General features: G+C 41.5%; 1 protein-coding gene across 4 annotated transcripts in view; it reads left to right on the top strand.

Moving 5' to 3' along the window:
* ptprfa (protein tyrosine phosphatase receptor type Fa) overlaps positions 1 to 26,769 on the top strand; it is a 334,388-nt gene that overhangs the window by 255,451 nt on the left and 52,168 nt on the right. For all 4 annotated transcript variants that reach the window (XM_063496570.1, XM_063496569.1, XM_063496568.1 and 1 more), the window contains 2 exons: positions 1,030 to 1,111; positions 15,768 to 15,980. In XM_063496570.1, coding sequence (XP_063352640.1) covers positions 1,030 to 1,111; positions 15,768 to 15,980 — 295 coding nt within the window. The remainder of the gene's footprint in view (positions 1 to 1,029; positions 1,112 to 15,767; positions 15,981 to 26,769) is intronic.

Raw genomic sequence — 26,769 nt, 5'->3', positions numbered from 1 at the left:
ACACTAACAGTTTCAGTGATTTGGACTGCTCCTCTGTTTCCACATGTCAGTATTAGTGTGTTAGATACCGTCGTGTTGGTTTTTAGGTGCCAAAAGCGTTGAGTGTCAAGGTATTAGGTAGTCCTGTCAGCTAATCTGAGCAAGGTTCTATAGACTGTATGGGTACGTGTGAATCTCAGCAATGTCTTGTCCACTGCATCTATAGAGTTTGTGCCAGGCTATTTTCCCCAACATACACTCAGTGTATTAGCAGTTCAAACATCTTAAAAAGCCAGACCATTCTGGCGTGTTTCACCAGCCATTACAGCCTCTCTTTATTAACTTCTTGTCATGTTTTACCCACTTCACAGCAAGCCAATTATCAGAAGCAGAAGCATTTTCTTTAAGGTCAGAGTACTTTTAAGTGCAAACAAGACAATCAAACCTCTGGCCCAACAGCTCCATGATTACAACAGAAAACCACATGACTATATTAACAGTCGCCCCACTGCAACTCGTAGCCCTCTCGTGATACCAGAAAGCAATTTGGGAGGTAATCAGCAATAAGAATCCCAATGCAAATGGTGCATTTCACAAGAAGTTTATTTCATATTATTACCCAGCTTGGCCAAGAAGACAAGCACATAGAAATAATTAATTGTGTTTCAAGTGTTTGTTTCTCCGAAGAAATAGCCCACAAGTAAGCAGTAATTAAGAGGAGTGGAGTCAATGGAGAAAAAAGATGCTAATGTCCAAACCAGACCTTCTCATTAGGCTCAGTGAATCCATCTGTGTTTAAGAGAAGGTTTAGAAAGTGGAGAAGATCTACAAGATGTGCTGAAACAACATTATACACATGCATATAAACTGCATTTGACTGCATTTTTTTAGTCTTTTAATACGTCTTTGATTCACTTTGTGCTTCTGACTCTTGTGTTGTGGTAACAGGCGAATTTCCTCATAAACTTATCATATCTTCTCTTAACATTGAAGCTCTGCGTGTGTGTTTGGTGCGCAATCATATATGCGTGCATTATACGTTTTGTGCAGGTGGTACTACATAGTGGTTGTCCCTGTCACTCCAGCTTCTCTGAGGAGATGGGAAAACCCTGAAGACATGGACATACAAGAGGTGAGCGGATGTCTAGTTCAGTTTGATTTCATTGTTGCTGACAATCTTAAAAACGACTCTTTTATCACTTGTAATTATTCCCATAAATAAGTTCAGCTGGCGGTCTTTATACAGTGTAATCAGTGATAAACAGAAAGCAGCCAGATTAAGTTGGAGATATCTAGTAGAGCAAACGTGTACATAAAATCTCTGGATGGAACAAGGATTTTGTAAACACTGGGTAAAAGTAAAAAAGGGAGTCAAATCCTAGAAAAAGTCTTTCAAATATGTTGGGACATAAGCGGCAGTAATTTATCCATATTGGAACGTAGAAAATATCAAATGTTAAAACATGAAAGATGTACAATTTTAAGAAAAATGCTGCTTTTAAATTTGATGACAGCAATGCGTCTCAAAAAAGGTGGGACGGGGCAAACAAAAGGCTGTTACCGCCGTGCTAGTATTAAAAAAAGAAACTAACTGGAGGAACATTTTTTAACCAATCAGGTTAACTGCCAGTAGGTCAGTCACATGATTAGGTATAAAAGAGCATCTTAGAGAGGTGGAGCTTCTCTACAAATCATCTACAAATTGTATAACAATTTCAGAAAAATGTTCCTCAACATAAAATTGCAAAGACATTAAATATCTCGTCATCAAGGCCAAAACTCAGTATTGGATGCCAGTGGTCTTTGTGCCCTCGGGCAGCACTACATCAAACACCGGCATGATTGTGTCATGGAAATCACGGGCCCAGGATCACGTCCAGAAATCACTGTGTGTGAACACAGCTTACAGTGCCATCCACAAATGCAGGTTAAACCTCTGTCATGCAAAGACAAGCCCACATGTGAATATGATCCAGGAACACTAAAAACAAAATCACTCAGCCTGGTATCAGCTGGGAAATTAGCTATAAAAACCAGAAGCGTTCTTTGTAGCAGGTTGTTTCCTTCTACGGGGACTAACTCGCTTTTGGAGCCAGCCTCAAGTGGCCATTGAGGGAACTGCAGTTTATTGTTCATTTTTTATTGCAGTTAAATTTACCTATTAGTGTGAAGGGTAGAAGCAGCAGTAAGGTGATAGAGGGCTGGCATAAGGTGGAGGAGGAAACCTACTGGCAATATGCATGGGACTGATAACATTGAAAACGGGTGATTAAAGCTGCTTAATGTTTTTCTGCCATTTCGTATCTGAAAAAGGGCGAGAAACACTGAATGAAAATGTAAGTTATTGCAGTGTGAGTGACAAAACAGAGTTTGTGCACCTTCAGTACAGGAAAACGTTTCCAGCAGTATAAATGGGAATCAGTTTTTATAATTTAGTGGCACCTTGGTAGGTTTTGAAACATCACTGACACCTGATCCAGAAATGCTGTGATTATGAATCCGCTTCTCACATCACCCTCTTGTGTCGATTACAAAAGAATGCAGCGTTCTTCAGCTTTTTAGAGCACCACCTGATGTCATTGCATGCTTTGTGTTTTACCTTTGTTTTCGTTTACATGTCTTCATGATGAATTTTCACAGCCAATCGGACTAAAAGACTGAAGCCCTTCTAGCATCCTCGAGGCTACACAGGTTGGGAGGGACAAACAATATTCTAATGATTTGACTGTTCTCACCGTCATGCAGTCAGAGATACTAAAAAACAAAATGTAAATGTGGTCAGAAGCTATTAAACGAAAATGTTGTTTACAACTGGAAATGTTGCAAGGCTAAATAGAGGCGATTAAAGAAAAATCATCATGCATCATTATGTGGATTGAGGAATATTTGTATATAGAGTCGCCACTGATGGTGGCAAAAGGAAATTTTATCTCATGTCTGAAGCTATGTTTCTATTTTTGATTCAGTTTTATTTGCTGCATCTCACATAAGGCAGACGGGGTGGTGTGGCATCACTTTTATGCTTGGCCCCTCTTGTAAAAGATATTGGGTTAATGTTGAGCTAAATGGTGGCACGGGAGTTCAGTAGTTAATTTTGTTGAATCTATAACTCAAAAATAAATGTAGTTTTTCATAGTGTAAACTAACTGCAGTGCATCATTCTGAGATTTTGCTTTGTTCTTGCTTTAAAACTGCGGGGCTGACACATTAACTGCTGAGTCAACTCTGCTCCTGAAACGTAAAATAACAACTAAGAAATGGTGATGGATTTAAAGAGAGAAATGGGGCTTTTTTTGCTTCACCTGCAACTGTATATAATTACCTAGTGTCAGTAAAAATCCATTAGCTTTGATTTTATTGTATCTCTTCCAAGTCCTTTCTAACCTACAACAGAACTGCTGCTTAAGGTGTCATTTACATACATGAGGCGCTGCACTGCATTGCATTGTAAAGGAGATGGGCTTTTACAAGTTTTACTATGTCTGCAGGCAAACTGATAAGGTTGAGCTGTGCAGTAACTGTTATGGGTTTGTCATTAATTCCCTCCCCTGACAAATTATGAAATGCATTAGTGCATCTGTGTAAGACTCACAAAACTGAAGTGGATAATGGTCTAACAATGAAGGTAAAGATCTGGAGTCTGGTATCTTATAGTCTAGACCCTTGTTTGTTTCAACTGGAGAGTTGAAAGTTGCGGTCATAAACGAAATAAAAATATAAAAGATGGACTTGACAGGTCTTAAAAAATTAAGCCAGTGTAGAAGAGCTTTAAACCTGAATTATTTCCAAGGGTCAGAGGGGGGTTACTCCTCATTGCTGTACAGACTGTATAGAAATCACTGAAACAATGTATGACTTGGGTAGTGACAGACAAGTAGCTAAAGTATCCCTTAGTTTATCAGTCACGGCTTCAATAAACTACGAGGGAGACAGCCAAAATGCTAAACTTCAAGCTTCAGAAGAGGACTTTGCAAACCAATGGGCGATGTCACACTGGCAGCTATAATGGATTTTATGGTGTTTACTATAATAGCTAGTATAGCAGTGTCTTTACCTTAAAGTAAGTGCCTTGAGACAAATGCCGTTGCAAAATGGTTCTAAATAAATAAAACTTCCATGAAATGTAACTTTTGACTGGGCATGTCAAAAAACATCCAAAAGAAAGTAGCGCAAAGGTGTTTCTAATAAGATTCTTGAACCAAACTAGTAGGACTCTTTCAGTGTAAAGGTGTAGCAGGTGTATGTCTAAGGCAGAAACTAGACACCACAGTTATGTCCCAGGTCATAGGGCGCGTCCTTTGAAGGCCACATTTCAAGGCCAATTACGTCATAGCTAGGCGACGAAAGCTTCTCCAAATGCGTCCGACAAATGCGTCCTTCATTTCCCCAAATTTGAAGGATGGGTTGGGTGTATCCTTCATGGCCCAACATATCCCAGAATTCATTGCGCGGCCCAGCCAATTCCAAATCTGAAGGCTAGACCGACCCATTTCTTTTTTTCTTTTTTTTCTTTTTTTTTTTGCCTGTCCCGTTTGGATCTTTTGCCATTAGAATTATTGTCTAAAGGCGAAGAAAGATGCCCAACGGATTTACTTTACCAAATTGACCATCCCAGCCTTGCCGTAATGGTCTATTTGATTCACCTTTAATTGTTTATTTTATTTTTACTTGTTGTATGCGGGACAGACTTTACTGGGGGAAAGAAAGGGGAGAAAGAAAGAGGGAAAGAAAAACAGCTGGGAAGAAGGACGGGGAAAAAGGGCAAAAAAACAAAAACCAACAGAATAAGCAGACAAAAAAAATACATATTGACCACCTGGATCACCTGTTGAGAAAGAAAAAAGAAAACAAGCAGAAGAAAACAAGAGTAATAGCATAAACAACATCACAATGATATATGGGAATATGGCAGTAAATATTAAATGTTAAACATTATTGTGCAGCACGTAAGATCGACAGCGCACAGTGTGCTTTGAGGTAGGAGCCAAAAAGGGTGTAGTTTGTGTGTGTGATCACCTGTGTGTACACCTGTGGACATGGACGCGCTTGATTTTTTTAAAAGGTTCCTTCATATAATGATCTGCTAGAGGGTGTGGGGGGCCACTGCCCTGTCCTCCAGGGCATGAAGCAGGTGTGGAGGAGATCAAAACTCCAGACATCCAGAGGCCCCCAGAACACAAGAGACCAAGGAAGACCAACAGAGGGGCAGCCGCGCCACTGTCCCAGAAAGAGCTGAGGAGAGTCCCAGATGAGGGGTCACTCAGCAGCCGCGGAGCAGAGGCCAGGGGGGGTTGCAGTGACGTGCCCGTGAGCTCCGCCGGCAGCCGGCTGCGCCAGAGTGACCGAGCCCCGGGCCGAGAGGCCGAGGGCACCCCACCTCCGAAGTGGCCCAAGCGAGCCCCAGGCTCCAGGCCCCGATAAGCAGCCACCAAGGAGTGAGCCGGTGTGTACCTGGGCACCCATCCCCGGACACAAAGAACCACCAACGCACCGATGTCTGGGGGCGTCCGCCACCGGCAGGGGAAGTGGTGGGGGGAGATAGGCCTCCAAACAATGGAGGACCTGAGATGTCCCCAGAGAGGTGGCGTCTGATACCCGACCTGACATATAGACACAGACATACAGGCACACACAAATACAAACATCCATTCCCACCCTCATGCTCTCATAGGCAATTACTCCACACTCAACCAACGTGGAGACAGACATAAAGAGACGCTGTACACACAATCACACTCCCCAAGCGTACTCTAAGAACCGGGTCTAGGTACCCTTGCCCCTGGAGGGGGAAACTGCACCCAGACCCAGGTGGTGTTACCCTTTTCCCTGCGGTGGAGAGAAGCAGACCGCCCCGACTCTGCAGCAGCAGGGAGGCCCCACATTCCAGACCCCAGTCGGACGGCCAACTCCTCCTCCTAGCCCCCCCGCTCCAGCAGGCCGCAGAGAACGGGGGTGTGAGAAGACTCCAAACCTCCCTCCGCCCGCTCATATGTAGTGTTGATGCATGTGTGTTCTAAGGTGCAATTAAAACCCAGGAGGGCATGGAGCTACCTGCCAGAGAGCAGCAGGTAAGCGCATAGCCCCTCCTGCTAGCCCTCAATGTCTACGTGTATTTAAAATTGAGAGGTGGGCAACGACGCCAGGGGTGAGGTTGTACACCCTGATGGTAATTTGGATTCCGTGTAGCGTGCCCACCCCCAAGATCCTACATGTATGTGTAATGAGAGTGTGAGTAATGTGAATGTCTAAGTCGTGGGATAAAATTGAGGCACAGGCAGCCAGAAGGGGACAGAGGGGGGGGATGCCTCCTCTGCACCCTGGTGACACACCCCTACCCCAAGGCCCTGCATGTGTGGGTGATTGTGGTGGAGCAGGAAGAGGGAGGCAGCTGGAGATGGGGAGGGAAGGAAGGGAGGGGCAAGTGACCCCTCCCTGGGGCCAGCTCCCCCGCTGACCCCAGTAGGCACCCCCATACTCCGCAACCCGCCAGGTAAAGGGGGCCCAGGCCCATCCGGACCGGGACCCAGTGCAGCAGTGCCACCCGGCCCCACAGAGCCCGGGACAGTCCACCCGACCCCACCGCAGAGAAAACTGCACCCACCCCATCATCCACTCATCTTCCAGACTACACAAGACAATAGACGCCCAGGCTGAGATCTTCCTCCACCTCTCCTGTATCTCCCCCTCCTGCAGAGAGAATTCCTGAGGAGAGGAAAGCTCCTGCAAGATGTGACATCCTCCCCCACCAGTTGAAGAGCCCCCCAGGTGGCTCGATGCACCGGCGGCACCCTGCGCCAGGGCTGGGCCCCCATACACCCACCCGCCCACAACCCCGGCAACACACCAACCAGGACCCAAACCCCTGAGGCCCGGCCAGGGCCCCAGCCCAGAGACGGAGCGCCCCCAGAACCTCACGCCTGTCCCGGATCCACCCAGGGGCAGCCAGGCTACCAGGTCAGTAACCCACGTCCGTCAGCACAGACCCTCCCCTAGCCCCGCTGCACGCAGCCACGAGGAAACCGTCACCTAAGAGCCGACAGAGCCCCTAATTGGCCATGACCGCTACCCCGGGTTGAGCCCCCCAAGGAAGATGCTCCTGGGGAACCCCCCGACGCCCTAAGCCTGTCCCTACCCCCACACCAATCACAACAGTGAAGGTGGGACCAAACTATGACCCCCCACCCCCACTAGGTGATGGAGCTGATCAAAGGAGCCCAGAGCAATTGATCTGATGTGGTGGCAGAGGCTGTATCAAGACTAATGTAATCTAATAGATAATTTCTATATTGGTTAGAATTAAGATTATTTTTATTTTTCCAGTTCATGAGGACTGTTTTCTTGGCTATGCATAGGGCAGTGAAAACCATATGGGCTATATTCTTTTCTGTAGTGACATTATCTAAGCTGCCCAACAAACACAACTAAAGGAGAAGTTGGAATGTTACATTTCAGACACTTTGATAAGTCTTCACATATCTCACGCCAAAACTTCTGAACTGGTGGACAGAACCAAAGAGCGTGGATATAATTGTCCGGTGAATTGGTTTGGCAGTGTGAGCAGTTGTTGGTAGACATAAAGCCCATCTTGAACATCCGATGACCTGTATAGTGCACTCTATGTAATATTTTGTATTGAATTAATTGAAGACTGGGATTTCTAATTAGATGAAAGGTTTTTAAGCAAATCTGAGACCAGAAGTTTTGGTCTAAGTTAACTGATAAATCCGCTTCCCATTTTGCAATAGGAAGTGATATTGATTCATCTATTTTAGAAAGCATTCTGTATATTTTGGATAGTAATTTGGGGGTTTTAAGAGTAAGAAATTGAACCACACTTGGTGGTGTTTGTAGTTCAACTTGACCCGGTTTAAATTTCTTTTTTATTATGGATTTAATTTGTTGATATTCTAAAAATCGTTTCTTGTTGATCCCATATTGTGTAACTAGTCTGTCAAATGAAATAAATTCTGTTCCTTCTAATATATGTTCTAAGTATTTGATTCCTTTACCACTCCAATCTGAAAAGTTTATCATATTATTGTTTTGTAATATGTCAGGGTTGTTCCAGATAGGTGTACGTTTGCATGGGATTAATGAAGACTCTGTCATTTTTAGAAACTCCCACCATGCTGTCAGAGAGGAGCTAATGTTGACGCTTTTGAAGCATTCATGTCGTTGGATGTTTGAGCTGATAAATGGTAGATCTGAAATCTCTAGATTATTGCAAAGTTCTTGTTCTACATCTAGCCAAGGTTCATCTAAGAGGGTATGTTTTAGCCATCCTGAGATAAACTGAAGCCTGTTGGCTAAGAAGTAGTGCTGAAAGTTAGGTAGTTCTAATCCTCCTTTATCCTTGGTCTTTTGTAGTGTTTTTAAGCTTATACGTGGGGGCTTATTTTTCCAAAGGAATTTGGACATATATGAATCTAGAGATCTGAACCAATCTTGTGGCGGTTTAGTTGGGATCATTGAGAATAAATAATTTATTTTTGGTAATACCATCATTTTTATAGCGGCAACCCTTCCCATGAGTGATATGGGTAGACATTTCCACCTAGCCAGATCACCTTCTACTTTCTTTAAAAGTGGGATATGGTTTAATTTAGTTAGATCTGCAAGCTTGGGAGAAACATTAATATCTAAATATTTTATATTTCCCGATTGCAGTGGAGTAGAAGAGGAATTATGAAAGGAGCAATTAATCGGAAGGACTGTAGATTTTGACCAGTTAATTGAGTAATCTGATATTCTTGCAAAAGAGTTTATCAGTTCAATCACCCCAGAGATATTGGTTTGTGAATTTTGGAGAAAGAGTAACACATCATCCGCATAAAGGCTGATTTTATGTTCCACGTTCTTGCATTTTATGCCTTTAATTACTGAATTCTGTCTAATTGCTGCTGCTAGTGGTTCGATAAAAATTGCAAACAGTGAAGGGGAGAGTGGGCATCCCTGTCTGGTGCCCCTCAGGAGACAGAAGCCTGAGGATGTTTGGTCATTTGTTCTGACACAAGCTGTTGGGGAATTATATAATATTTTTAACCAGCTGATGAAAGAAGAAATTTCCAGTTAACTCTGTCAAATGCTTTTTCTGCATCTAAAGAAAATATTGTAGTTTCAAGGTTTTTACTGTATGAGTAGTCTATCAAATTAAGTAATCTACGTGTATTAGTTGATGAGTGCCTACCTTTTATGAAACCAGTTTGGTCAGGATGAATTAAGAGGGGGGTTATTTTCTCTAGTCTCTTCGAGAGAGCTTTGCAGATTATTTTGAGGTCTACATTTATAAGGGATATTGGACGATAGCTTGAGGGATATACAGGGTCTTTGCCTGGTTTTAGCAGGAGATTAATGTTTGCAGAATTCATATTTGATGGAAGTCTGCCATTTTCTTTGATTTCCAACAGCGTTCTGTAAAAAATTGGGGCTAAAATCGTCCAGAATTCTTTGTAGAATTCTGCAGGAAAGCCGTCTGGACCTGGAGCCTTATTATTGGGCATACTTATCAGGGCTTCCTGGAGTTCACCTGATGTCAGTGGCGAATCCAGTGCCATTGCTTGAGAGTCTAATAATTTTGGGAGAGTTATGTTGTCTAAAAATTGATCAATTTCCTTTTTAGATGGGTTTATTTGTGGTGAATACAACGTTTTATAGAAATCCCTGAAAATGTTGTTTATTTGTTTCGGGTCATATACTGTGTTCCCAGATGAATCTTGAACAGCACATATAGTTGTTTTTTCTTTATTTATTTTTAGCTGGTTTGCTAGAAATTGACCGGATTTATTACTATGTTCATAATTTTGTAAGCGTAGTCTTTGTACTAAGAATTTTGTTTTTTTATCAGTTATCTCATTTAATTCTATTTTTGTTTTGCGTATTTTGTTCAGTGTTTCCTGATCTTGGTGGGACGCATAGGCTTCTTCTAGTGATTTGATGGTTTTTTCTAATTCCTGAATATTTTTGTTTTCTTTCTTCTTTTTATGTGATGAGAAAGAAATTATTTTACCTCTCATCACAGCTTTCCCTGCTTCCCATAGAACAGAAGCTGATGTTCCAGGAGTGTCATTAAAGTCTAAATATGAAGTCCACTCTTTTTTAAAATATTTAATAAAGTCTTCATCTTTAAGCAGTGATGTATTAAATCTCCAGTTTTTACTAGGCGTAGTATTATTCTTGTGCATTAGTGTTAAAGATACAGGAGCATGATCGCTGACAGCTATAGGGTGAATCTCAGTGTCTGAAATGTCCCTCAGCAGTGAGCTGCTGACCAAAAAATAATCCAGACGAGAGTAGGAGTGATGAACATGTGAGAAAAAAGTATATTCCTTACTGGTGGGGTGAAGGGAGCGCCATGCATCGCAAAGACCAAAGTCGCTCATATACTGTTTGATTATATTTGTGGACTGCCAATTACGCTGAGTTCCTGCTGTATTGAGCCTATCCATTTCTTCATTTAGTCCAAGGTTGAGGTCGCCTCCAAGAACAAGTGTGCCATCTAAGTGTTCAGAGAGTGCACTGAAAAAACCGTGAAAGAATGAGGGATCATCAACATTTGGACCATATACACTTACAATACATAGCTTTTTATCAAGTATAGATAGTTTAATGATTAAGAATCTACCCTCTGGATCTATAACTGTATCGAGTACTGTGAAATTTATTTTTTTATGTATTAAAATTGCTACTCCCCTTTGTCTAGAATTATAACAAGCTGAGAACACATTAGGAAACTCAGGTGTTTGAAGTTCATTCGAACCTCTAAGAGGTCTGTGGGTCTCTTGTAAAAGCACAACATCTGCCTGTAGTTTTTTGAGTTGGTTAAATATTTTTAACCTCTTTTCTCTGGAGCCAGCTCCATTTACATTCCATGTAACGAATCTTAGTGCACCCATAGATGTCTGTGTATAACTAGGGGTGTGCGCTGTGTGTGTCGCTTAGACAGGTGGAGAGAGTACATCACTTGTTCATAAATAAAGAGAGGGAGAGAGAGAAAAAATGTGTGGCGAGATGCTCCCTGAGTCTGACTATGTGTGTGCATATTTACTAATATGAGTACGCTTGGCTTAAGTGTGTGTATCCTATACGACTGTGTGCGCTGTCTGATGTAAATGTGCTGCCGTTGAGCGCATGACTGTGTGTGATCGTGCTGTGCATATGTGTCGAAATATAGGATGTTGTTTGTGGATGAGTGTGGAAGCAGGTGATCGAAGAAAGAAAAAAGAAAGAAAGAAAGCAAGGACAAGGGTGAGCAGCATAAAAACAAGAGGGAAAAGGAGAGAAGAAAAAACGAGAAGAAAAAAAACCCGGAAACATTCCAATCAAACCATTGACAGAGAGTGGCGGTGTTAATTCTGCTATGATATCACACCTAAGATGCGATTTGATACTAGTAAGTTAAACAGATGTTAATGCAAGTTAGTGTGAGTGGATGGGCAAAGGGTGTAGCGGATTCTTATCTGGTGTGAAGTTAATACAGCCACGGAGTAATGTCGGGGTCGCGGTGGAGCTGTCCGTCCACGTACAGCCGGTCCACAGCGATGACAGCGCGGGAGCCCTTCTGGATGAAGCCGCGTCGGATTGGGAAGAGGACCCTGCGTCGTTCCAGGATCTCTTTGGGGAACTGGTCGTTCACGCTGAAGTCCGTTCCTTTTAATTCCCTGCCGCGGCTTTTCACATGTTCCTTTTGTTTGTAGTGGCCAAATTTGGCCACGATAGGACGTGGTCTCCCGGCCGCAGCCCGAATGGGGCCGAGGCGATGCACCCTATCAAAGACGATGTTCTTCACCGTGTCCTCCGGCAGCTTCAGGTGGGTTTTGATGAAGCTTTTTACCGTGGTTTCCGCGTCCTCTCCAGCGGCTTCTGGAATACCAGAAAATACTAGATTATCACGCATGCTACGAGCTTGTAGATCTATAACTGTTTCTTTTATTTTTTTATTTTCTCTATTGAGCTGGGTAACATTTTCTGTGAGAGCGTTTCCACTTGCTGCTGGCTGAACTCCAGGGATTCTTGCAAGGATTTAAATTCCCGGTGAAGAATCTCCACCAAGGACAGCCTTGCATCGAAACTGGATAATCGCTTGTCGATTGACTCCAGTATGTCGGCAATATCTTTGCCGGCTGGCGATGTTGTGCCGGGGGAATCTGCCGGGCGAAGTCTTTTCGACGATGGCGTCTCAGGTTTGGCCGGGGAAGCTGCACTCTGAGCCTTCTTCATCACGAGATCCTGAAAGCACTGATCAATGTAATCTTGGAGAGCCTCTAAACTCTCCCCGTTGTTCTCCTGGGTGTTGGAGATTATTTAGACAAATATTGTTAGTTATAAGACAATTGATAAGTGTATTTGGTAATACTGAAGCTTAAAGGAATTTGTTCGAATCTAAACTACCATTTGCTTTAATTTTCCGCCAAAATCTCCGGCGTCTGACGTCAGTTACAACATGAGTCGCTTACCTTGTCCGTCACTTCCGTCACTTACCTCTCCTTCCCTCACTTACCTCTCCCTAGACCGACCCATTTCACAGCCTCAGTCTATGAAGGACCCGGCCCACGTAGACCGCAAAGGCCAGGTCCTCCGAAGGATGCGGCCTATGAATTGGGACACAGCTTACATCTCATTTTGGCTGCATGTAGAGCTCGCGACCATAAGCGAGAGCTTGGAATATATTCGAATAATTCAAAAACTTGCCTTCTGGCCCAGCACTCTTGCCCCTTCACATGGGGCAACAACCGTTCCTCGGCTCAGAAGCAGCAATCCATCCATCTCAGTGTGAATAACTGATTAGATCTTTACAGGACTTTAGGATCAAAGATGCAAATGTGATGAGTTTTTGCTAGAGATTTTACCTTTTCTTTAAGAAGAAACAGGAGCGGTCAGATCAAACCTACAGATACTCCTGTGCATCAGTTGCAAACCAAACAAACACTTTCATTTCTAGTAACATCCATACACGGTAAAGCTCTAACCAATGTGCCCACAGCTCTTCATACTGCTTTCTGGCTTTTTTAACCTTTTCTCCTGATCTTTGACAAAGAAACATGTTCACCTACATCCTGTGGCGCATTATTGATTTGTTCTGCTGTCAAAAAGGGGATTTCATTCTAATTGATTTTGTGCTCAACCACACATTTTTGTTATTTTTTTAGTTTTCCTGAATCCAGCTCTCACTCCAAACACTGACAACTGGACCTCAACACAAACTCTTGAACATATCCAATACATGAATCAGGTTTTTTGTGTGCATAAAACAACACACAGTTATCAAAGAAGCATTAGTGTGCAGTTACATTTGAATCTGGCCAATATGAGCTCTGTAAAAAGGCATGTATGTGTTGTACATGCATTGTAGAATAGTAGCGTACACAGTTTAAAGCTGAGTCTTAACGTCTCTTTCTTTGTTTTTTATAGGATGCTGATGCATAAAGACTGTGTAATTCTACTAACTTATAGTTATCATTTGCATAGAAGTCTAAATGTGACCTACATTGTATTTTTTAGTCTTTGTTAGTAACTCTGGCCTCCACTTTTTATATTCCAATTATTTTGGAGCAATAGCAACTAGTAATGGAGTTGCTCAGTGTCTGTGGTTTGTGTTTACTGGTCACTATCGCAGCTTCCTCTACTGCAGATTGTGTTGTTCACTAAAATGCAGATCACTATCTGGGTTTGGCTTGAGAGAAGCACTTCACTTTAGTGGAGTCATTTCCTAATAGAGATGGTTGGCAGCACATCAATCTTGTCATTACTTCTATCCTACTAATAAAGGGAGGCCAAGTGCATGTTCAAATCTGGTCATGCACAATGTTAAATGCTTATTTATTATATCTTGTGTCATTTATCCGTATATTTGTATTTTTTGTTTTTGAGTTGTTGGTGACTGGTCAGTTTAGGTTTCTATTCATTCTACAGAACTTAATATTAATGTTTATTTATTTATCGCCCTGAGTTGGAATGGTCTATGACATGATTATAATGTTCAGACATTTCCCTTTTTTATATATCCCGGATGAGCCCCAACGTTATAAGCCCTGCTTATTTAGGACATAACGGGGTGATTTTTTTTAGTAAGGTAAAATGTGTTAGTGGCAACTTCAAAATGAAGGCAACATGTCCCTGCGAGCCAAACATAGAGCTAATTGCAAATAAATCAAATTCAAAAGCCATGTTAGGTGCTTTCCAGATGGAAGGGGAGACCTAAATATTAGGAGTAATTTAGCTTATAAAGGTCCAAATTCCTTCCAGCAGCAGTGTTTGAGTTTATTAGTTATCTAAGAAAGTAGGATATATCTTTGGAATATATCACAGTGTTTTGGATTTGGGACAATTTTTCTGAATGACACTTTTTCTTATGAAGTGTGGGGAATGTAAGCAAATTTGGAGAAATGTAGACTTATTGAAAGTGTGCGTAAAGGGCTCAAATTATCTGCCAGACAGCCCTCATGTACTTTGACGATGGGGGGGGGGAGTCCTAGGCCCTTACAGAGTTAATGTTGGGGATGGAACCATGGACTCCCAAGCAGGGGCGATAAGTCGGGTGAGATGACCAAGGACTGGACCATAAAAGGAAGGAAGCAGAAAGCAGCATCTGAAACTGGCGTAAGGCAAGGGATCCAGTACCTTCATCTGTGATGTTTTTAAGTGAAATATTGTCAACCGGCTGTTTGTTAAATTTCCTTTTTCTTACAAAGTGGATGTTTGAATTGTCAGTACCCAAAAAAGGAAGAAGATGTATCCATATGATTGAAGTGACTTTGCTGCAGACCAGTATGTCAGTGTCACCTTGAATATTGTTGGTTTGCAGGGACGTGTTGGTCTAAAATGACAAAAGCAGGTGGTTGAAAGACACGTCTCTGTCTCTGAACACAGAGAGCAGCTGAGTTTCAGTAATGAAGCCACGACCCTCTGTGCTTCCTGAATGTCACAGAAGGCCTTCAGACTTTATAAATTCAATCCTGCTAATTGTGAGGCGTTTGGCATCCTCCAACATGCACCTTTCACTAAGTGCACCACAAATTTACAAATTTATAAGATAGAAGTAACATTTTTATGTGGCTCAAAAACAAAATAAAATCAAATAAAAGTAATTAAAAGGTTTATTGCTTCAATTTAGACTGAGAAATCAATTTTCTAGTATGTTTTTGCAAATTGCAGCTTTGATCAAACTGCTGAACAAAAGTGTAACGCATCAGCAAAATAACAAAAGCAGCAGCATGATGAAGCATCATTTCGAACATTTTGAACAATAACATTTCATAATAAAGTGGTTTAACTAATATCGACACCCTGTTTGTTTGTCTTTTTACACATTGCTCATCTTTACTGATTCATTTGACTTTGTTGACCAGTCACAGCCACAGAGGTCTCAGCAATTTAGTTTATTCTAATCAATAAGACAGGTGATAAAAACTGCAGAGTGTATAGAAAAGGATGGATATAACCCTCATGACATCTCCCATTGGCTTTTGAATTTTGCATTTTGAAGGCTCAGTGGCATTGTTGCTCTGTGGAGCCATTAGTTTCTTGCCTGGTTATATTGTTAGCATTGTTACAGCAAGACATGCAGACTTTAAACCTTAATTCAGTGAAAACAGATCAACAGTTAAAGGTGGTTTGGATTAGAAATAAATAAGAGTAAAATAAGTAAATAAAATGGAAGAATCTTCTATTATAACTGTCACAGAGGGTCAGGAAAAGAGAGCCTTCATCTACAGAGATGAGGTTTGTTATGTCATCTTGTGTCACCATGCTCCATTGTCATGTCAACTCATAATATCTTGTTCCTCTGGTAGCTTCTGGAGTCCGGTGCTGACAGCAGCCTGCAGAGAAGGAAAAGACAGAGCAATGACTTCCTGCAGCCCTACATTGCTGCCAAGCTGGATACGCTCCCTGAGATCTTCACTCTGGGTGATGAAAAGAAATACAGCGGCTTCTACAACAAACAGCTCCCTGGACAGCAGCAGTACCGCTGCTTCGTTTTGGCTGACCTGACGGACCACGAGTCTGTGAGTGACCTCTCTGTATTTATGAACATGTTCAGCAGCAGTGATGCATTTGGAAGTGGTTCAGTGGTTGATCTCAGAGGCCAGGGCTTCAGTACATACACTGATTTCTTAAAAGAGAGCACCACCCCACCTCAAAACACGGCACAGACTTACAGTACATTGTGAAGATGATGCTACATTTTTGTCCACAAGACTCTTTGGCTTTTTCTTTGCCATCGTAAGGCAATATAGCAAAACTGAGATTAGTGTTGGTAATAACTGACAATTTGTTAATAGATTTTCAATATATCAGCTGGTTCTGTCCATACAGTGTATATTCTATAATTCATCCATTTGTGTAGCCTACAGAGAGTTTGAGTGCTGTCGTCAGTGGTTAGGGTTAATAAGGGTAATTCAGGGTAAGGGTTAAGTTTACATTCAAACTTCCTCTTTATATGGAAGTTTCACCTATGACATAACCAAATTTGACTAAAAATGTATCCAAGAGTTGAGTTCAAAGATGAAATCTTTTTGTTTCCAAAGCTAGCTTGTTTTGCATGTGGCTAAAGTGCAACACTATTGTCCCTAAGTAGTTCTCTTTCACAGGAGGAGCATCCCTAAAGCAGGAATGTTACCCACATGACACAGCAGCAGTAGCTTAATTGTTATCCCTGTATCAAAGCCATGATAAATTGCAATTGGGGTTGCTGTAGCTCAGGTGGTAGATGGTAGAGCAGGTCACCTATCAATATGAAGGTTAATGCTTCGATCCACGTCTCCTCCAGTCTGCATGCCAGATATCCTGGGCAAGACCCCGAGTTGCTCTCCGGTGCATCCATGGGAGTATGAGTGTGTATGTGTGAGCGTTAGACAGAAAGCACTTAGACAGAAACAACATAGAAAAACAGTGCTTGTGTGAACGGGTGAATTAGGGGAGTTGTGTAAAGCGCTTTGAGTGCTCAGAGTAGAAAAACTCTCTATATAACCCAGTCTGTTTACCATTCCCATTTACCAAGAGATTTGAGGCCAGACTAACAATCTGCAGCAGTGCAAAACCCTCTTTTGGCATTAAAAAGTTACTGTAAGATTTTACTAAAGAGGTGCAGTGTCAGTTTTCAGTTTCAGTTTCAATTTTATTTCTATAGCACATTTAAAAGACCCAGGTACATCAAAGTGCTTCACAGACGAGCCGCATTTGCGGGTTACAGCAGTAAAGGAGCAGGAAAATACAATTATCAGCAAAAGAAAATACAGTTATAAGATGGTGACGTGGCAACAAGCATGAACCGGGGAAAAGTTAAAAACTAAGTTGTTTGGAAGGCAAGCTTAAACAGGTGGGTTTTTAAACGTGATTTAAAGGATTGGATGGATTCCGACGCACGGACATCAATCGGCAAGCTGCGGCAAAAGCAAAAGCACGATCCCCCCGACTCTTCCGTCGAGACATTGGTTGCATTAAGAGCCCCTGGTTAGAGGATCTGAGTGCTCTCGTGGGGATGTATAGGTCAAGGAGGTCGATTAAGTAGCCAGGTTATTTAAAATTTTAAAAGTGTATAAAATGATTTTATAAACGATACGGTATTTGACACCTTTTTGTGACTAAAAGGTGTGGAAGTATTTTTACAGCTTGCCTTAGTGCATAAGTATTTGTAGAAGTTTCCCTTTTTTGGGAAAGAAATTTGGAGCGCATTTAAATGATTCCTACAAAACCTATTTAAGTTCATGCAGTGCACTTTACAGCAAATAACACAGAATTTAACCCTGAAAAAAGCAACTCTTATTTTGTTCCCTGTGGTTGTGATAGTTGTCTCTAGAAGTGTTCATTTATTAGGAATTAGAAGAGGAGAGGTTATCAAAATGAGTGCAGAATTAGCACATCTGGATGGCTCAAAGCTATGAAGGTGCTCCCTAACCTTTGGCTGTCCTGTGCTAGTGGCTTCACAGTGCTGCTTGCAGTGTTTCCAGTTTTTAGTTACATTTCCACACAGATCAGTCTTGTGTCTCTTGCTTGTATTTTCACAGCCGCGTGCACACAATGAGCAGATTTTGTTTAACTCCTCTCTGGTATCAGATCAGTTACAAACTGAATGAAAATGCAGAAATGTGTCAAATTCAGACCTGACGTCTGTTAGATTCATATTTGAATCCTACAATCTGTAAATTTTGACTTTAAAAAATGCATGCAGTCTCACACTTACATAGCCTGCAGAAATAAAGAGCATGCATTTACGCATATGACGAAGTAATAGCAACGTCATTAACAAAAGGCTGGGTCACGACGTGACATCTTCTTCTACATATCATACAGGTCAGTAATGACAAACAGATTCATAATATGGATTCATTTGTAATAGAGCTGTGATCCTGTTCTCTAACTGAGCTGTCAGAAATATCCAGAGAATGAATGTCTCAAGCTACAAGACTGTGCATCGTCCACGGCAAATTCTAACAGAAGAGTTTGTCTTCCAGGCAAAAACACATTGATCTGAATTTCCAGAGAGAAGCACAAACATAATACTCACATCCTGATTGGTTCTGCCTGCATATGTACAGTGCTCTTGGTAGAATGCTGGTCATCATTATAAATTAGCATGCTGTTAGTAGATCGCCAACAGAACTTCCCACTTCCATCAACTGTGGCATCACGCTAATTTGCCCTGGTTAGTAAATCTGCCCATCGATGTTGAATTTTCAGATCTCCATAATGGAATAAACACTGTGGCTAACTGACCAGACCTGTCCTTCTTAGAACAGTGGGATTGTCTGGAAGGTGAATGCACTCATGTGACCACCCACAATTCACAAACTCAGCAACTAATACTTGCATCAAACACAATACAAACATTGAGAGAAACTCTCACAAAGATGCACCAAAAGTCAGCAAATCATTCATCAGCTTAGCTTCAGCTGAGGACCAAGTCCTGGAAGAAATAACTGTCTAGCAGCTTTTTTTCCCAAAATGTATTTTTGAAAGTTATTTGTGCAGATTTTGTATTGTACATCTTTATGAAAGTTGTATATTCACAGGTGGATATGATTCAGGAAATAGAAACAGTAACAAGGACCAATGTTTGATATCATGCAATAGCCTTGCAATGAACGCAACCTGTGGGACACTTGTTACTGTGGACCTTGCAGTTGCTTTCTGTGGCTCATTCCTGTGGTGGTGTTGTACTGGATTGCAATATGCGCTTTTTCCCCGCACTGCTGTGTTTTAGTGCACATGATCAATAGTCAGAATAAAATGTGGAAGAAAACAAATGGATTCCCCTGAGTTTGACCATCTTGCCAACAAAGTGCCCATTATGTTTTATGTTATGTAATCCTTCTGCACTAATGTACCATCTGAACACACACAACACAGCTGCTGCTACCACGTGAGGGAGAAGCAAAGTCAACTATTAGAGTGGAATAAGCTGTAAGTTACAGCCTGCCTTGTATGCAGCAGTGCTGTGTCAAGAAAGGTTCACTGAGACCAAGGCTGTGCTTGACACCTCTTGCTCTTTAATAAATCATAAATCTGCAGCAGGGGCAAGGGAACAGCAGAGGCAACGTGGATGGTTTTTTAATATGCTGCTCTATTGCTGTTTTGTCTGCATTTGTGGCCTTTAAAGTTGTCAGATGAATAGTTCTCATAAAACTGTGGAAAAACTTCATTTATGGGTCACATTGTGGTACATACAGCTGCAGTGCATGTTCCATACTTCTTTGTAATGCTGAATGAATAGAGCAGAGTTGGTTGTGAATGGCATTGTTTTTCCTCCTTGATGCTTTCTATCTGTGGAATACAAGAGTAGCCCTTCAAGCAGCGCTGCACACATGCCAAGCACGTCGCAGTGATGCGAATCATGTCCTTGACTCATGCATGCATCTGCAGGTATATCTCCCAAGCAGTTAGGCCGTGATCCCCACTGTCACTCACATGCACCTTGCTTCCAAGAGCATTAAAACTTCAGACTGCTTCTCTAATTTTAACTGCTCTTGTTCCCTGGAGCAGTTGCTCGCCCTCGTGGCATCTTCATTTAAATGTGTTAAGATCTATGGAGAGGGAGGAGGTTGGTCCAGAATAGAACACAAGGCTTCTGGCTTTAAACAGTCTTATGAACTATTCACACAAACATGGTGATGCACCAGATCAGTAATGATTCACTTGGAGTAAGGTGTAGAGGGAGATTAAGGTTCAAATCTTTTTATGGAAAGACTTGTGAAGAAGAACAAAAATGCATGTACGGGGTCTGATCAAAAGGTTCTGACAAATCAAAAGCCTTACCTGATTTAGATTTGGCTGGTCTCACATTCAACTTCATCTTGTTCCAGCTGACTTTTGCTTGCTGTGCAAGTTTGAGGTCCATGGTGGAGAATACAGAGTGGAAGTGGTTACAACAGCAACTTCCATGACCTGAAAATAGCAGCTGAAGGATGAAGGATGACTGAATACATTAAAATAGATTCTCTCAAACAGGTGTGGTTTTTGATTTTTAGGTCCTGCTGTCTGAACTATTTTAATCATTCCTCATATGAGGCTTACATTGAAGTAAAGCATTTTCTGAAAATGTGCTAGTACTAAGCTGAGCCAAACCATGAGCGTGTTATGGAGAGCTGCAGGATGTTAACAGGATAAACCTGCATTCAGAGTCTCCTTGTATGGGTGAACCCAAGTCAGGGTTTCATGACTAACCACTTTCACCTATTGGTGACCAGACTGTGAAAATCCTTCACATGGTGTTAATATTTGCCTCAGCTCTTGTCTCGCCCCGCCCAGTGAAGACAGCAGGCCCACTGTTGGTTCTACTCAGGGGAGAGTTACAGGGTTTTTCTTAAATGATCCAAGGTCTTGGCCCCACTATGTAAAGTGCTCAATGTGACATATGTTATGATTTGGAGCTCTATGAATAAAACTGAAATGAATTGAGCATTTAAATGTCATTCAAATATCAGTGGCTGAAAGAAGTGTGAGATAAAAAAAGGGGCAGATGGAGAAATGAAAGCAAGCTTTTTTCAGGTTATCAATGGAGGAAATTCAGCACATTGGTCAGGTTTATCTGCACTGAAATACAAAGTCTGTCAGTGAGTGAAGAGCGGCCTGAAAACCTTCCAGGTAGAACTCTGCAGATTTAGCCAACAGTTGTAGAAAAGGGTTTTCTTTGGAACATGTTTGATTTACAGTATTGACAAAAGGATCATCTTATATGGACAAAATTCTAGATGTGATGGGACATTTCATGCTCTGCTCATGACTTCATTTTGTTGGTACTGTAACTAAACTGTAAGTGCAATAAATATATCAGATTAGGGCCCAAATGTGTCAGCTTAATGGGTTCCTGCTTTTTCTGTGTTTTTCTGCTATCAGTTTAATAACTGGGCTTTCCACAAAACTCTGAAAAAATCAAACTTTGATCTCTTCAGGAGAAACAAATTTGGACTTTACATGTTGTTGTTGTTGTTTTTTTAATGGTAAGCCAGTTTAATATTTTCATGAATCCCCAGAAGCTGTTGAAGATTAAATTTAGTGTTATGAACATGATGAGTTCATAACATTATGAGAACATGATACAACTTTTTTGCTTCCACCCCAAATTATAAAATTAAAATACAGAAAGGGTTTAGGGGGACAAGAAAGTAAAATATAATAAAGACAAAGAGTGAAGACAGAAGTATAGAAAACACAAATACAAATCAGAGAAAAAGAGGAGGCTCAAACAGGGGAACAGATGCAGAAAGACGAGGGGAACACTGAGGGAACTAAAACTGCTACTTCTAATAAAAGTCACGAGAAACCAAAGTGCAGAATCACAAAACTGAAACTTATTACAAGAATTAAACAAATAGAAACAGGAATGAAAGGCTCAGAAATAAGACTCATACTCTAAACTAATAAAGAAATCAAGACAGGAATCCAAAACTGAAAACACATCAAACACCCAAATTTAAATTGATTAAGTCTGAATATGAAACTCAAACAAACAAACCCTTCGACTGTGACAGACAGTGATCTGGGTCTACACTGAAAAAAAGAACATGTTGGATTTATTTAATTCAATAGTGGACATTGTTGCACACAAATGTTTTGCTTTGGCAGCAACTTAAACAACTGAGTTACATCAACACAACGTATTCATATTCAAAGTTGTGCATTTTGTGTTGATGAAACGTGATTGAAACTTTGGAACATTTTAATCCTTCACAATTTTCTTTTATTCCAACACTATTCAATAACTTTTACCCCAGTACTACTTCGTCACTTAAATACTACATGTTGTCTTCATATTGCATAATGTTCAACCAAGTCTAGTTAACATAAACAGTTAATGGATTTACAACAACCCTATCCCAGATGTGATTGGGTAAGAGGCACACCGTGGACAGGTCACCAGTCTATCACAGGGCTAATTCACAGAGCCAAACAATCCTTTGCACTCACACTTATGAGTAATTTAGAATCAGAAAGTAACCTAACTCTAATAACTGCATGACCTTTAACTGTGGGAGGAAACCAGAGTACCCACTGCAAACGAGCCAGACTGTGGGTTTGAACCTGGGACCTTCATGCTGTGAGGTAACAGTGCGAACCACTGCACTACCACGCTGTCGCTACAGACTTCACAAAAGTAGGAAAGCTACGATTTCAAGGCGTGATGCAGAATTTTTCTGCACTTTTTTGTCCTTGACAGGTTAAACCACAATAAATAGCGATAGCATGCACGGTGTGTGTAGTTGTCTGCCTCCAGTGATTTTCCTGTGGTGTAAAATCTCGTGTGGTCTTGTGAATTTCGTGAGTCCAGCAACTAACCACTCTTACTAGATTGTATCAGGTCATCTCAACAAGAACAAATTAAGTTGATGAATTTCATACAGATCCTACATGATTGAATTACGTTCACCATAGAAACAAAATACAAGTTAGACTTTTGTAAATGTAACAACCATCCAATTTCCTTTTTTTCCACATGTTTGGGATCTCTGTCTCTCCTCAAGTTAGATGAAATTCAGCTTTGTAGTTGTTGTACGATCCTGCTGCAGTTTCCCCACCTTTAGGCACAAAGATGAAACGCTGACCTTTCCATCTAAGTGGGTAAGACAGCAAATTAATACAGCAGAGCTTCGGTGGCCTCGGCGGATGTTTTTAGTGCTGTTTGTATGATCCTGACACTCGGTGGAGAGGTGGAGAATGGACATTAGGCCGGAGGACTGCGTTTTCTTTAAGAGGAGCATCCGTGTGGATTTAAAAAATGTTCAGAACTTTGAGATAAAAAGAAATAGTTTGATAAAAACTAAAATGTTGATACATATTTAAGCAAATCGCCGCACATGCAGGGACTCTCTGTATGCATAATTGGGCATCTGTTTCTTATTCGTGTCATCCCTTAGTTCCTTCGAACTTAGCAGAGACTTAGCAATTTATTGTTCTGTACATGCCATTGTCCTCCAACATTTAGATGCCATTCAAACATTTTAAATAAAATGATTAAATGGAGCATTTCTCATCACTCCCACTTTGCTGTGCTTCTGCTCATTACAGCTTTTGTAATGAGGGAAGTGCGTCGTCTTGGACAATACTTTTCCACAGTGTTGAGAACAGAGCTGCAGGGTCCAGATTCAATAAATGACACGTTGCTGAATGTGATTCCAGCCTGTACAAAAATAGAAACCTAATCACATTCATTGGAAAAAGGGGACATAAGCTTAGCTTTTATTTCTGCCGCAAAGCTGCTGGAGGGGTGGAGGCGACAAGAGAAGAGTGGGAAGGAAAAGAAAGGCGAGGGGGCTGGAGAGTGAAGGAAAAGGGCACTGTGGCTTTCTGTGGCCCCCACTGCTGGTAAACAAGCCGGGACGTGTGAAATTGGATAAAAGAAAAAGGCCATATAAACAGTGTGATCACTTAGAGTGGAGGGGTGGAGGGTGGGTCGGCTAGGAGAGCACGGCGGCTTCCTGTGAATGCAGAGCCCTGTGGGAGCGACAGAGAGGTGAGCAGAAGAGTTAGAGGGAGCTTAATGGGAGGATAAGACCAAGAAAGGAAAGAAATGCTGCAGTCACTGGAGAGAGGGCCTTACAGATGCCGGGATGTGTTTCTAATGTGGGAGGAGGAGAGTTGCTGAACTTTGAGGGGAAAAGAGGAATAGGTACTGGATATCTTCCAGCTTGTACGCATAGATGAGCCGAGAGGAGACGACTCCGGCTGAGGGAGAAATATTCAGTGTTTCAGGAAATAACCGAGCTGTCAAAATACATTGCAGTCAGACATTGTTTCATACTTTGTAATCAGTCACTTCTTGCGGAAGGATTATGGACGGTGGAAACAATTTTGTTGAGCAAAATGTTCATCCCCCTGCACCTCTGCTATTATAGACACTTCTCTCCTTTGCGTCTCCTCTCTCCAGTTTGCAGATGTAGCAGCAGCATATTTTTCACCCCTGAAGGATTACTATCTACGAGGTACCACCGCTGAGATTGATCACTTCAAAACTTCCCCCCTGAGATTATCTAAATATCCCTCAGAATATGCTTCTGCTGCATCTAAAAGCTGTGAAAACTGTCATTTTTCAAAAAGAAAAAAAGTTTTCTGAGCTGTAAGCAGTACTTTGCTAAAAGTGCCACAAAGTACTAAAGAGAGAAGAGAGCGGAAAGCGCTGAGGAGACAGATGAGCTGAGCGCGTTATCAAGCGCCACACCTTTTAGCTGCTAATGCTTCAAGGTTTCTTCTATACGCTATGCTACAGAGCTCGGAAAGGTGGCTACCGTCTTTTTAAAGAAACGCTGAGGTTTGTCGTCAGTTATGAAAATGTGTAAACCAGGAATGGAACCAATATAATAAGACTTTTTCATTAGAATTATCATAAGAGAAAAGCAATGATGAGCTCATGAGTAAATCAATCTCTTCATAATCCCCCCTTTAGGCTACAATAATAACGGTGCTGTCGGCATGACAATAAAACAAGAGGGAAAACAACTAAACTTTTGTTGTTTTAGTGTATTTCTTTATTTCTCATAGAGCAGGAACAAAAATATAAAAAGTGAAGCTTTAACAAATGCAGATACTATAGTTTCCATCTGCACAGCACAAGCCCACAGTGTGCACTCTCCTAACATCAGTAACCTTCTCGGTCATTAGGGAGTCTTTGACAAGACTCGCACCTGCAGCCGCTGCCTCACACTTTTTAAGTGACATTTCCTGTTGACATGTTGTGACATTTTTGTCATTGCTTGGCTAAAATATCAACTGCTAAGACTTGGTTCTGAGACTGAATTTGCAATGGAGAGATTCCCAGTCTCGTGCCACAGCTCTGTCCTGATACAGAGACGCAGACATTTGAAAACTGCAACACTGCAGTGCATTAATATAAACCCGCATGAACCGGGAGGATTATGTGACAGCGATGGCAGAGCAAGGAGACCTTCTTTTATCACTGTGGTTAATTGAAGTAATAATACTGGGAGCATTTCTAACAAACAGTTTATCCAGGTGGCGAGCTCTGGGGCTGAAAAATGACACCAGTGCAGAAGCGCTAAAAGCCGCAGTTCCTCTGGTGGCCACTTGACTGACTACAAATGCCAGTCAAATCCCCTTACCCTCCCATATCAAGACTTTACACCAGAAATAAACATGTACAATACAAGCAAACAAATGGCAAAATAAACATGGATACTGGAGCTTGGGAACTGGTTAATGACAGAAGTGCCTTGAATTAAAGTCAGCTAATTAAAGTCACTGAATCAAATCTCTCTACAGTGTTTGTGCTGCTGGTGCCTTTTGGAGCCGTTTTAATGAACACAGACTGCGGCCTGCTATAAAGTACAGCCTGCCCGAAAGGTTGTGCTTCAGTGTTTGTGAGTTAAATTTGACTATTTTACCAGTCTGCTATTTAGTACTAATTAGCACATATAAGTATCTGTGCAATGCAGCGGTACTGTTTATGAATGCAGCTTGCTAACCAAAGATTAGCTGACAGCTGTCCAAAACTAACATGTTTATGGTGGCTATGTCCATCTTTTATATACAGTTTCAGTTTAACAGAACATCCCTTTAAAGATTTTTGGAATTAGCAACGCAGCATGTGTTTAAATACAGGATAAATAGTAGCAGTTAAGGCATAGCTTCTGTAATGTGTATTATGTAATGAAAGCTGTTTAGCCATCTGCTTATGCTGCTTGTGCTATTAGCCATGCGGAGCTGTTAATGGTTGGTTTAAGTTTGGTGAAAGCTGCGATTTAAAGATCGCTCAGGTAGAAAGTGAACTGGAAAACTATCAGAATAACTCAGGTTATGTTTCAAATTCATCCCCTCCTAAAATACACACAGAAGTGAATTATGACCTGGAGAATTAACACTCCCATTATCAGCATGTAAAAAGATTATTTATACATTTCTGGCCTTTTTTCTGCTTCAAGCTGAATCAAGCTGTGAGTTTGTGCTGCTGCCTTGGCCAAGAGATTTGATCGCAGTGGGACGGAAGCACAGAAAAACTGTTCCTCAAGGCAGAAAATATTAATTATGTATGAGTTTTCATTAAGGCTATATGTAATAACTAACAGGTGACCAGCCAACATAAACATCTTGCGTATGTACTTGATGGGTAAATAAATATATTCCTACCCACAGCTGTCAAGTATAATGGTGTGAAATGGGCATGACATCAGCCAGCATGCATATATGCATACTAAATGTCTGACATTTGCAGCTTGTACTAGATGCAAAAACAGGGAGACGTTCACAGAACCGACTACATGGCACCACTTTTGAGACACATTTAAAAATTTCCTTACTGATAAACAGCCTCCTCTCGTAGATTAAAGAAACATTTAATCAGCTCCA

The sequence above is a fragment of the Pelmatolapia mariae genome, linkage group LG15, assembly GCF_036321145.2.
Source record: "Pelmatolapia mariae isolate MD_Pm_ZW linkage group LG15, Pm_UMD_F_2, whole genome shotgun sequence".
NCBI lineage: Eukaryota > Metazoa > Chordata > Actinopteri > Cichliformes > Cichlidae > Pelmatolapia > Pelmatolapia mariae.
Note: the sequence above shows the minus strand (reverse complement) of the source record. Positions and strands in the feature narration are given on the sequence as shown.